Below are 12,939 nucleotides of genomic sequence, written 5' to 3' on the forward strand. Positions count from 1 at the left end.
CATCCAACTGCACTAATAGCATCCGTGTGACTTCCCATCCACCCGCGGCCCGCAGGCGGAAGGGCTTGGAAAACAAGATATTTTCAGTGTTTTCCACAAGGCGTCAGTCATTCTTCAAAATGAAATACAAACAAAACATTTGGTTACAGCCGGGCATGGCAAATCTCTTCGCCAGTCCATCGCTCTCACTGGCAGCAGATGCTGGCGCGTGGAAGAGTTATTCTTACACAGAGCAACACAGCTCTAAGACAAGCCAGCCCTTGTTGAACTGCTGGCTCCGAAGGAAGAGTTTTATTTTCCTACTACCACATATTTTGACCATACCGACATCTATTATATTTTACTTATTTATTGTTTCTCCAGAAGTGCTGGCGGAGGGGTTACGGCACTTCCCTGGGACTGGGTGGCCGTGCCTCGCCTGCGAGCATCACTCTGCTCCCCAAAGCCCTGCTAGGCACAGGTTTTTAATTCAATTCCAAAGCTAAGCCAGAGCAGGTTGATGGCATTACAGCTTCGCAGGGATTCGGCAGGAGCCCACAGATCTGAGACCAGCTGAAAGCAAAAGAGCGCATGGACTGGCAAATTAGACCAAAAGAGCAGCCAAAATGCTGAGAAGCAGCTGAGGATGCCAGACACTTTAATTGCTGTGAGCTGAGCCTGAGACCTCTTAAAAATGTGTAAAATTCAGGTGGTGTTCTTCTGGAAATCAGCCACACCCAGACATTTCTGATTGAGCAGCAGAAATTAAAAGGTACCCTGTATCAGTCTTTTCTTTTTTTAAAGAAAAGATCTGAGGCTAACTCTTGGTAAAAAAAATACTTAGCACAGCAGTTCATACAGATGAGCTGGGAGCATTTCTGCCAAAATGTAATTCAGATGTCAAATACACGGGCAAAAGTATTCCCCCCTCCTTGAACACCAGTTGTTTCAAAGAATATTGAAAAAGAACTACTTAATCTTTTTACAAGTTCAACAGCAAAATTTGAAATTTAGGAACAGGTGTCTGTTTTGGACAGGATTCGACCTGCCAGGGAAGGTCAGTGCTTCACACTCAGCTTGGGTTGTCTCTCCTGAAAGTTTTTGAGCTCCAAGCAAATATTCGTTTCAGTCTCTGGAAATGGGAGGAGCGCAGAAAGGAAGGGAAACTCCCGAGAGTGAGAGCCAAGACTAGAACCTGCAAATCCTAAAACCCAAGCTCTGTCTTGGCCCTTACAGATGAGTCACAGGAAAACTGAACAGGAGGAAGCAGCTGAACGCGTTTGCGATACAGAGCTGGATGCTGCTGCCCCAAAAGCATCCCCAAACCCTGCAAGAGACTTACGTATTCATCTTGGTTGGGGTCCTGGGACTGGGGGGCGTCGGGGATGGCGGTGTCGCAGTCGGGGCTGTAGTGCTCACAGTAATCGTGGGCTGCTCGGGGGTCCGCCACGATCAGGAGCTGCTGGATGTCACCCTGCGGGAAGGAGAGGGGAAGGGGGACAGGATGGTGAATGTGGAGCCACCAGCCCGAGGCTGCAGTCGAGGGGATAAACACCACCAAGGAATGAAAAGCCAAACACTAGCCAGGGCCACCTCCCTGACACCGGCGTGTCACCTGAGATGAGCCAGGCAAAACCCCTCTGGGTCCAGGGCCAGGTCAAGCAGTCGCTTATCTCGGGCTGCTCTGCGAGGTGTGAAGCACCACGCTTCACGCCTGGTCCCAAACGTACCTTCCCAAAAAGGTCTGCAGAAAGGTCACCCACACACCTACAACACAGCAGCACTGACAGCCCCAGGCTAGGTGGGTGCAGTAAAAAAAATAAAAGGGCTCTGTACACCTCAAATCAGCAGTGTCCTGTGGACAAGAAACAATCTTCTTTCCTACCCGGTCCTGTGCAGCTCTGCAAGGCTCCAAGTCTTCCTGCCCAGTCCAGAAAGCTCTTTACTGGCCTCAAAACCTCTGCTTCTCCCACCCCATCAATTGGTCTCATAAAAGACATCACGCCCCCTTTCCATATCTTGCCTCACCTCAGTTTTCCACCCATAACAGAGCAGCAGACACAGAAAGAGATTAGAAATGCATCTGATAATCAGAAAAAGAGAAAAGAGGGAGGGGGTTGCAGTGGCTTATTGAGAACCAGGTGCAGAGCAAGCCCGTTAGGCACTGAGGCTGCTTAACAGACTGCTCTCCATATAGCAAACGAAGCACAATGCAGTCACAGCCCAAAGGTCAGAGCAGAAATCACTCTCTAGTTTCCTAAAGAATCACCGCATTGCTTAACCATAATGCAAAACCCAGTTTTATTCAGTAGACAGTTACATAAGACAAGACTTTACTACTTGGATTATTAGAGCTGATATTTTAATTGGGGGGAAAAAAAAATCTTATTTAATAATAGAAAAACATGGCTAAGGCATCAGGGGAAAAAGAAGGAGCATTACAGCAAAACTGGGAGGATGACTTGGGCATATAATAGGAACCAGAAGCTCTGAACGGAGCCTGGCCAGACCAGCAAACAGCCCTGTGGAAAACCAAAGGATATTTTTAAAAATATGGGCCAAATCTTCCTTTGTGCACGTAAACTCCACACGGTCCAGCCACGGGTGCCGCTGGGTCCATAGGGAGCTCAGCCTCCCATGTACACATACCATTGACTTCACCAAAAAAAAAAAAAAAAAGTGCTTTTTTACATTTTTGGCAAAAATCCACCAGGGAAGAAGGTTGCAAGGACCATGGGGACCTGGCCGCATCCTGCCTGGCTCTGAGGGGCAGGGGCAGCTTGTGGCTGCCTGGGGTTTCCCTCCTCGAATTCCAGGTTATCACCCATCTCTGCAGCAATTCACGGTGATGTCTGGGCAGCTCTCAGATGCTAGGCAAGCTAGACTAAAACTGAGCGTTGGTTTAAGCTTATTAGTCATTGTTTCCTGCGAATAACCTTTACGAAATTAACAGAAGTGTCTGCAAAGTGGTTTTCAATTTTCTATTTTAAGAGAAATAGTCTTTCCTTCCCTTTCCCTTTTTTTAATTTTTCTTTTAATAAATCCATAGAGCAGTTCTGTCATTACTGTTCTGGCTTTTTTGTTTTCGACGTGACCACCAAAAATGAGGATACAGTACTGGGAAAATAGAAAATGCCACATTTTTGTCTCAAAGAACCTTTCCCATTTCCAGCCAGTTCTGGCCACCACCTGACAACGTGACCTGCTTGGGGAACCTGGCCATGGTGTGACCCAGAGGACATCACCCAGCCCTGAGCAGAGAGTAGAAGGAGCTGGGGGGTGTTACGGGATTACTCCCAGCTAGTTTTAACCATCCCTGTCTTCAAAAGCCGTTCAGAACAGAACAGGCTGCCCCTCTGGAGCTCCCTCCAGCAGAGGATGCCCAACCTGGCCAAGGCAATTCGCCTAAAGTTGATGATGGGAAGATCCTTCCAGCTGCTATTTCTGCACACAGGACCTCAACCACCCCCGCACCTCACTGACAACCTGACTTAAGCCATTTGTGCCCTTCTCTCACTTCGGTGGTTAAAGCTCCCCAGTTTCCACAGGGTTACGGAGAGTTTCCAGTGCTGTGGGGATAAGCTGAAATAAAACAGCCACAAAAGCAGACTTGGTACTTGTATCCGAGAGGCAAGGAAGGAAGGCTGAAAGCTTTTTCTTCTTGATAAGGTTGGATTTACACCTCAAGGAGAGCTGATAGTCCGGATCCTCTAAGTGACCAGGACTATAACTGTGTTTCCTCAGGGAATAGATAAAGCAAAGAAAGACACATTGGCTAAACACAGTGCAAAAGGTTAAGCGGAAGAGAATTTGCTAAGGCTGAGTTTGCTTTTAGTTTCAGCTGATGGCAGCTCCTGAGCTATCCATGGAGAGAAATCCTGGCTTTGTCCCACCCTGCTTTCCGGCAGAACAACAGGAACTGAGCATCCTCTGGGTCTGATGGCTCGAGACACCTGCAGGTCCCAGGAGCCACTGACTCAAGTCTTGGGCCCACAGTAGAAATTCCAACCTCACTCAACACACCAAAGGACAGCGCTGACCCAGCAGTTGCTGCTGGGTGAGTGGGGGAAGATGCACAAGGGAAGCTTCCAGCTAGTTCTGGGTCAAGAACACATGAAAATCAGTGCATAACTGAATAAATTTGGTACGCAAAGGGTGCCAGGAAAAAACGTGAGCCACATCAGACTGCTCCTTCAGAGCTCACCACGCTTCACAAGCATCATTCAACGTGCCTGCTATTTTCCCATTTCCTTTTCAAACCCAGTCACCCTGCCCAGCAAAGTTCATCCTTTTCTCGTTCCACCAGCAGCAATGCAAGCATTAAAAAAAAAAAAAAAAAAAAAAAAAAAAAAAAGAGGACGGAAAACCAAATGCACCCAATTTTGGAGGAATGAGAGGCCCAGGGAGCATCTGACACAGGTTGAGCAGCTCAGTGGTGGGAGAAGGAGGAGACCTCACGGGGTTGCTGGACCATTCATCTTTGTTTCATTAACAGCAAGTGCACGGCACTGGTGGGTACCCCGTGTTAACAGTTGTAAAAAGCAGACAGGAGTGAAACCTTGTTAGCAAGATTCCCAGTCAACTGACCTCATCCCTCAGCGCAAAACAATAAAATGGGCTAATTTAGCCTGTAATAAAAAGCCCCACTATCTGAACTTCACAAAAGATGCACAAAGCTCTGCTGTCAAGAGCCCCATTTCTTTGATTTAAAAAGCCAACTTTAAATAGAGCAAGCCGTGCTGGGAGGTTCGCAAGCCTTTTGTGTCCTCTCAAGTGTGTTCCCGCTAATAAATTTCACCAAGAGATAGCTGCCCCCAGCCCCAGCGCGGGCTGACAAAGGCAGCAGCCAGCTCCGCTCCCTTTCCTCACTCAAGTGTCTATTTGTTTCACTGTTATGGTTACACAAAACACCCAAGCCTCTCTCCTTCCGATGTCAGCATCTGCTTTTTGCAGCAAAAGCAGTGATAACGGAGATACCATTAATTTCCTCCCCCTCTCCACACACATGCAACAACTACAGATTTTCCACAAAGCCTTTGTAAGAGAGAGAACTTACAATTACACTAAGAGAGTGGTTTAAAGACTTTACCAGCCAAGTCATTTAGGTTTTTAACATTTATTTTCAAGTGATGATCAGGGGGTTGGAGCACCTCCCTTATGAGGACAGGCTGAGAGAGTTGGGGGTGTTTAGCCCAGAGGAGACCTTAGAGTGGCCTTCCAGTACTTAAAGGGGCTGCAGGAAAGGTGGGGTGAGACCCTTTATCAGGGGGGTGTAAGGATAGCATGAGGGGTAATGGTTTTAAACTGAAAGAGGGCAGATTTAAATTAGATATAGGGAAGAAATTCTTCCCTGTGAGGGGGGTGAGGCCCTGGCACAGGTCACCCAGAGCAGCTGTGGCTGCCCCCTCCCTGGCAGGGTTCAAGGCCAGGTTGGACGGGGCTTTGGGCAACCTGGGCTAGTGGAAGGTGGCCCTGCCCATGGCAGGGGGGTGGGACTGGATGATCTTTAAGGTTCCTTCCAACCCAAACCATTCTATAATGTAAAGAGGTACTCAGGTCAGGGAGCCAGTCAGCAATGCACTGGTATTGCTTTGAAGGAGAAGTCACGAGCACAGTGGCCTCCAGTCACCCATGCAGACGGTGGGGTAAAGTCCTCTTTCGGCATGTGACCAAGTTGGGCACATCTGGGCATAGAGGCCTGAAATGCTGGGGTTTCAACCCCAAGCCCCAAATTAAGGCTGACATCTGGGTGATTCCCACAGCCCTTCACAAAGGGGGGGTGAGTTTGCCTTTAGGCTTCCCTCCAAGGTGCAGCTGGCCTGGCAGGGAGAGCCACTGGGTAAATGAACCCCAGTGTCCTGCATTAAGTAACCAAAGGTCAGGGGTCCCAGGTAGGGATAAAAGCTGGGACCCCTTGCAGGAGGGGCAGTGTCTGTGTGTGAGGTGGATGCCCTGTGCAGAGTTCCCTGTTGGGGAAGGACCTCCCGCCTCCCTGGGACTGGGCTCCTGTCAGCTCTGGCCTGTGTAAACACGGGCTGTGCAGAGATTCAGTTTGTGGCTTCCTTGGTCTTACATATCTGGCTTGTTGACTCGGTTGTCTCCCATCCCTTCTATGGGAGACTGCATGTCACCATTTATTCCACCCACTGTTGGTCGTGCGGTGTCGTTGTTGGGGTCAGTGGGATTGATGTCAATTCTGTATAATCTGACTCGGTTTTGCACCCCCAGCACTCACCCATGTACTGACCCTTTTGTATCAAATACAATTTGGTTATTGGTTCATCTTTATGCTGGCTGTGTCCTTTATGCTAGGCCTGATAATTGGCAAAACAAGGCCTCAAGAAATTGCTCCCATAACTACAGCAAACTTCTTAGCTCATGGAGGCAAGGGACAGATGTGTTTTCCTGGTTTGATAAAAAATTTGGAGGGGAAAAAAGGTCCATTTTTGCCTGAAAATAACCAATATTTCATTCATCAGAAGAAGTAGTTTTAAAAAGAAGGGGAATAAATCACATTTTGACCTTTATTCCTAGAGCTTCTCGTGAAGAGGAAGAGGCAGGACAGCACACTCATGAAAATGATTGTGAATTGCGAGGCTTTTATTTGCTCCAAACAGATGTAAGTGCTAACTATCAGGACCAGTAAGAATCTCTCTGACATTTATGGTAAAGCCATTTATGCCTGATGACTCATTTGCTTTATGGATTAAGTTCCATCAAGCCAGTTTAATGCAACTCCCCAGCCAGCTCCCAGACAAGACTGGAAAAGCTCTTCTGGAGCATTTTTTAACACTTATTCTATATGTGTGCAGAAATGTCGCATCACTTCCAATGACATCAACTTCAGTAACTTGGAGAAATTGCTGTGGTTCAACAAAACAAACAGCTGGCGAGGATAATCTGAGTGACTTCATCTGGCATTGGCAGCAGCTCCATAAATACTGGGATTCTTCGGGGCTCTCACTGCAACGCACCAATAATTAACTGGACTGTTGTTTTAGTTCATTACCCCAGAAGTCTTAGGGACTCTTAACCTCCGTAAGAATAAATATTGCTCGATGTGCTTTCTTAAAATTCCTGCATTTAAATCTGATAACCACAGGTCCAGGATGTACAATCGTAACACACAAATCTTTAAAAATAGAGGAAGGGATTGGGATGTTGCCGAGTTTTATTACGACAAACTCTCTGGTCCATAAAAGCAAACCCAGCTGGGTGGCTTAAGAGTGGCAGAGGTTCAATGCAGATCTACGATGAAGTAAAAGCTCAGTGATCCCAGCCACTAGCAAGCTTCCAAAAAATCCCAGTCTCAGAGACAGCCTGCCAGTGCTCAGATGTTCCACTTGATAAAACTTGTCATCAGCACTTGCCCACGGATGGAGGCTCTCTGCTAAGGACACAGCAGCTGCCCTGCTCCAGACTCCCAGTGGCTCTTGGTCTGCACAGGTTGGAGGATAAGAGTGGGACTGGAGAAGTCAGTGAAGAAAAGCAAGGGGTGACCCAGATCTCACTGTGCCCCCAGCTCTGCCAAAGACCCCAAATCAGAGGTACAATAACTGCTCAGAGCATCGGGGCATCCTTGTTGTACTGGCATCACCCCAGAGTCCCTTGTTTAAACACAGCTGCCCCAGAAAAGCAGCCAAACTGCAGCAGTGGGGACAGACAAAGCCTCATCGCCCCCACCGGCCCCTGTACCTGTGTCCTGAACCAGCCACAGACAGGAGCAAGCTCACCACATGAAGCAACTGGTACCTAAAGGGCATCCTTTGGGCTTCCAAAAATTTTGCACTGCAAAATGGAAAGGCAATAGTTGAAGGTCTGACTCAAAAAAAAAAAAAAAAAAAAAAAAGCCCAACCAAAAACCACACAACCAAAGCCTGACTTGCACGCAGTCATGAGTCAGCTACAAATACTTGGTGGTTTGGATAAACCCAACCCGGATGTTTGCTTCCCCGTCCTGCGCAGAAGGGCTGCAGGAATGGACAGGGCAGCTTCGCTGCGAGCCCTCTGCTATTTCCCCTCTCAGGCTCCAGTTACCACAAGAATGGCTCCCTCTGGCTTTTGGCACTCAGATAAGAGCCTATTCTGAGCCCTCCTTAGGAAAAAAAACCAACAGGTTTCATTAAGCAGAAAAGGGATAGAAATTTCACTAGAACCAAATATGGCTTCAAGGAAAAACTTCTCAAGGGCTGATAATAGTTTCCCTTTCTCACTGCATCTCCATCGGGGAGAGGAGGTATCCTAAGAAACCCTGCTCCCGTGACACATCGGCGTGGTACTGCATCCACACCCCAAAGCTAAGCCTTTACCATTTCTGATATTAAACTTACCAAACACAAACTACAGTAATTATCTGGACAACCCACATGCCTCTCTCCCTGACCACAGCAACAAGAAGAAAATAAGCCCTTTGGCTCAAAGGTAATTAACCTCCCCAGTAATTTTCAACCTTCATATTTTATAATCCCAGGGAGGAACCCAATTTCCTATCACTCAACAGTCCATTAACTCGTTGGTAGCCCTGGCCACTGGCTTTGCAGGAGCAGGGCAGAGAAGCGTGTCCCCTCTTCCCTAAACCCTCCTACCCCCCACTCTGAGCTGTCCTCAACACCCCGACCTGCTCCCACGGATGGAAAACACGATCAGGCAACGCCGCGTTGTGCTTCCTCCATCCGTAACCGCTGGATCCTCGGGTCGGCCACTCCATGGCTGTTTCTTAGAAAAGAGGCTTTTTGGAGCAAGGGGCTGTATTCTGTAGGTGCTTGCAGAGACCACTGCATGCTGTAGGTCTGTTGGTGTAATATCACAACACGAATTACAAGCAGTTTAGCAAGGACTCCTTACTGGAAGGGAAGGACAAGAGGAGAACAAAAGCCAGATGGCTTTGCTAATTCTGGAAAGCTCTCCTGAAGAAGCTGTCACTCTGCCAATACCCAAATACCAGTCAAGGATTGGAGTCATTAGCAGAGCTGGAGACACCAATATGAAGGTTCACTTCCAGGCAGCTACTTCCCCCTGACGCCTCGCCCCAGCCCCAATAACCACACAACGTAAATAATGCCCTACCCTAATGTCAACACTCCCCCAGCACAACACCGAGCACCCTCTGCACTTGCTGAAGCAAATGCAAAGCCTGAGCTTAAGCCAAAGCCCTTTTTTGTTTAAGTGACAATGCAGAGCTCGTTCCCAAAGACAATATACACCGTATTCATCAGCAGGATGGATTATTTACACGACAGCGCTTTGCAGGCGATGGATGGACCCATCCACCATTCCCATTTCCTATCCTCAGTGGGAGAAAGATTTGCTTGCCTTTCCAAATGGCTGAATTTGTCAAGCCCATTAATCATTGCTGAATTCTTCCTGCCACACTTTCCCCGGAATTCTCACCAAATCCAGACAGCCCAGAGCCCCTTTGCTCTCTCCAGTCACCCTTGCCTCAGCCCTCTGCTACCCTGGTCCACTGAACCATCACATCCTGCCCCAAGAGCTTCTCATGTAGGGACTGGCAATGCCCTGAACAGAAAAGGGACAAGATGAAAAAACCTGACCAAGCTCAAATGGATGTTTAACGATGGGGCAAGAGCCCAAGCTGAGCTCCAGACTTGCCACCCGGACCACCCGGTCCCATCCTCCCCGCACCAGCCCCCCAATCCCTTCACTGCCAACATTGATTCATGTCCAGGCACGTTGCCTAATTGAAACCTCCATCCTTTCAGAAAAGACATCTAATCGCCAGTTTAAAGATCCCAAAAAGCTCTGGGGCTGCTTTATGCTTTGAGGCAATTGTACTTCACCTTATTCAACCCTGACCCTGACTGAAGGAGGCCGCAGTGCTGAGATGAAGCATCAAGTGCATCATAGTTTTGTTACCCTGCAGCTCCCACCAGAATGAGTGTTGCTTCCAGTGGGTGACGTGTCTTTCCTACCTCAAAGCTGATGCCTAGACCTTGGAGGACAGTTTTTGTTCAAAAATTTACCAAATGGGTGGAAAAACTCAGATAAGGCAAATTAGCAACCTGTCATTTAAGATCCAGGAACTCGGGGGACGCAGCATGGAGAGAAAAACAATCCTTAAGAAAGAGGCAGCTTGGAAAACAGGTGGCATTGGCAGAAGAACAAAAAGCATCAATTCTACAAAGTATTTACAGCGAGGCCATCATAGCACTGCCTTTCTCCAGGGTTTTTGTTTCAGAGCTGGAACAGCCACGGCCAGGACAGGGCCGTGTCCCTTTGCGGGTCCATCCCACGCAGGCACGACACCAGTGGGGCAGGACCCACAGAGCCGGGCTGCACGGGGAGCACGACTGCTGGCAGGGAGGAGGATTTGCTCCAGCAAATGGGAAAATTTAAGCTAGAAAAAAAAAAAAAAGAAAATCTGATGGTAGACATGGCCAGCAGAGCAGAAACTGTGGTTTAAATCTCTTGCCCTTACGACGCCAGCTGAGAGGCTCCGGCAGGAGCATCCCAGGTCAGGCAGCACAGGGCAGGAGGCACCGTCCGTCCCACGCACGTACCGGGGGATGTGTCCAGCTTTCCCTTGACTCATGTCTGGTGCTGCAAACCACCAGACATCGGCTGTGCGCTCCATAGCCGACAAGTACTTTTAAGAACTGCTGCAGCTCATGGCAAAGGGAGCAGGACCCACCCAGAGAAGAAATGACTCCTCAGCTTCTGTTTATCCTCACGCCTTACAGCTCTGTGCAGGCGGCCTTACATCAGCTGCTGCAAATGTGGTGGCATCACCATCAGACTGCTGTTCTTTAGAACAGGGTATTTGCCAGCTTTGATTTTCCCTTCCACTGCAAGCTCCCTGCTCCCCTGCTAACCCAGGCCTCTCTTCAAAGTGCTGCCATCCACCGGGCCAGCGCTCTGCCATTGATTTATCTGCATCCCTCCTCTTTTGAGCGAGCACAAACACCGTAACTCTTTCAACGGGATGGGAAGGTACGCCCAGGGCAAAGCAGCAGCCAAGCGGTAGGGACTGCAGAAAAGAAAAAGGCAGCCAAGATGCCTTAAAAAAAATAAAGCAAATAGAAAGACCTGCTAAAAACACCCGAAGAGACAGATATCCTTAATCAACAACCATCATGCTCAGACACAGCTCCGCTGGCTATTTTTATATATTTATGTCTGTTAAACAAACCACAATTTATCTGCTAGGATTTTTGGGTGTGAAACAATCAGTTATGGACACAAAAAGCAGGATGTGACTGAACAGCTTCCCCTACTCTGCAGCTGCAGCCTGGAAGGACGGACAGACAGGGAGAGGGGCTGCATGGACCGGTGTGACAAAAGGCTGCTTTATATTCCCTCCTTCTCTCCAGCCTGGCCAAGCACTGTGGTAACACAGGCAAAAATAACATGAGAGGTTTCTGCAGATATTTTGCAAAGAGGGGAAAAATAATAGCTCACAGTTCAGGTTTTTTTAAAGGAGAAAAAAAAAAAAAAAGGAAAGAAGAAACCCCTGACAGTCCCACCTCTCTCCAGCCCAATAAAGAGAGGACGTTACTCTCAAATTTCATTTTCCTATTGTAGAGTCAGTCTTTATATTTGCAAAATGAGCATTTTAAAACTTTTTTTCTAAATTGCGTGTTCTGGGCAGATGGTCTGAACCCCCCCAGCAGATTAGAAACATATGTGAAGAACAAGGAATCTAAACCACACGATTTTATTAAACTGCCTGACTTCTAGTTCAAATTTCATCACCTTGAAGTAAATATTTTCTCTCTAAAGTAGCAGCTGCATGTTAGGTTACCCATAATAGATGCTTCATATATGTACACACAGGTGCCCATACATGCACATCCCATGCTTGCTGATAAACTTTAGATGTCAACGAGACCATACAGCTGAAGCTGATTTTGCAATTTTTCTTTTAAAAACAACCTGCCTGTGCACGCACACACGCAATCTAAAAAAAAAATTACAGCTGCAAGGGTTCCAAAATGTCAGAAATACCAGATTTAATGTTGCATGCCCTAAATCTATCACTCTATACAGACATATTAGCATATAGTCTTTAATTATTAACCAGGAACATGCTATTTTTCCAGAGTACTTCCACCTCATGGGGTACATGAGCGATGAGGACATTTTCCTCCGCAGCCCCTTTGCATGATTCTCTAAGCTCCACTTTGCACCCGCAGTGTTTGCAGACATGTTCTGCACATCCATGCAGCATATCTAAGCATATATATTTTTAAGTGTGACACCTATAGATGCCTATGTTAAGCACTGCTGACTTAGAAGAAGAAAGCATCCAGATTTGGGTACTTTTGAAAGGCTCTGACTTCCTAATGACTTAGTTTCCACTTCTGGCATGGGACACGCGCCCTGCTAAAGCCTGACATATCCCTAGCAGCTTTCCTAAAGCCAGGGCTTAATCCTTATCCCCGGCCTCTTCCTGTGAAAGCTGGGACATGTCAAACGCAGCTATCAGTTTACAGAGCGCCCGGGCATCGCCTCCGGAGCGGAGCACGCGTTTCCTGATGGAGCACGCCACGTCCGCAGGGATGGACCCGGCCAGCACAGCCTCAGGAGCCCACACCAGAGGCACTGACCTTACCACGAAGCGACCTGCAGCCAAGGGCAGGCTCCCTGTCCCACCCAGCCCTTTGGAGGACACCAGTGCTCTCCACCAGCCCTAAGCATCTCCTCTGAAGGGCTGACCCAAGCCAGCTTGAAGCCAGCTGAGCATGTGCCACTTACCCCCCTCTCTCAGTCACCCAAGCCAAGTTCTAATCATCTCTGGGATTTCCATCACCTGCAGCAGATGCAAAGCCAAGCCACAAGACCTGCTCACGGTACCCAGCAGTGCTCTGATTTCAGCCCCTGCCACGCAAGAAGCCCACACCCTCAGCTGGTGAACACCAGCTCCAGGGGGACCTTAGGGCTGGAGGATGAAGAACTGTGTCCATCTACAAAAAGCAGCCTGCTGTGGTTCTCCTGGCCAGCTGG

At 48.2% G+C, this 12,939-nt stretch overlaps 1 protein-coding gene across 3 annotated transcripts in view; it reads right to left on the bottom strand.

Annotated features, from left to right (window-relative positions):
* The window catches only part of COL5A1 (collagen type V alpha 1 chain), a 158,941-nt gene that overhangs the window by 85,805 nt on the left and 60,197 nt on the right, over nt 1-12,939 (bottom strand). For all 3 annotated transcript variants that reach the window (XM_074923446.1, XM_074923445.1, XM_074923444.1), the window contains exon 5: nt 1,322-1,453. In XM_074923446.1, the coding sequence (XP_074779547.1) occupies nt 1,322-1,453 (132 nt within the window). The remainder of the gene's footprint in view (nt 1-1,321; nt 1,454-12,939) is intronic.

This window comes from Athene noctua, chromosome 20 (assembly GCF_965140245.1).
Source record: "Athene noctua chromosome 20, bAthNoc1.hap1.1, whole genome shotgun sequence".
Lineage (NCBI taxonomy): Eukaryota > Metazoa > Chordata > Aves > Strigiformes > Strigidae > Athene > Athene noctua.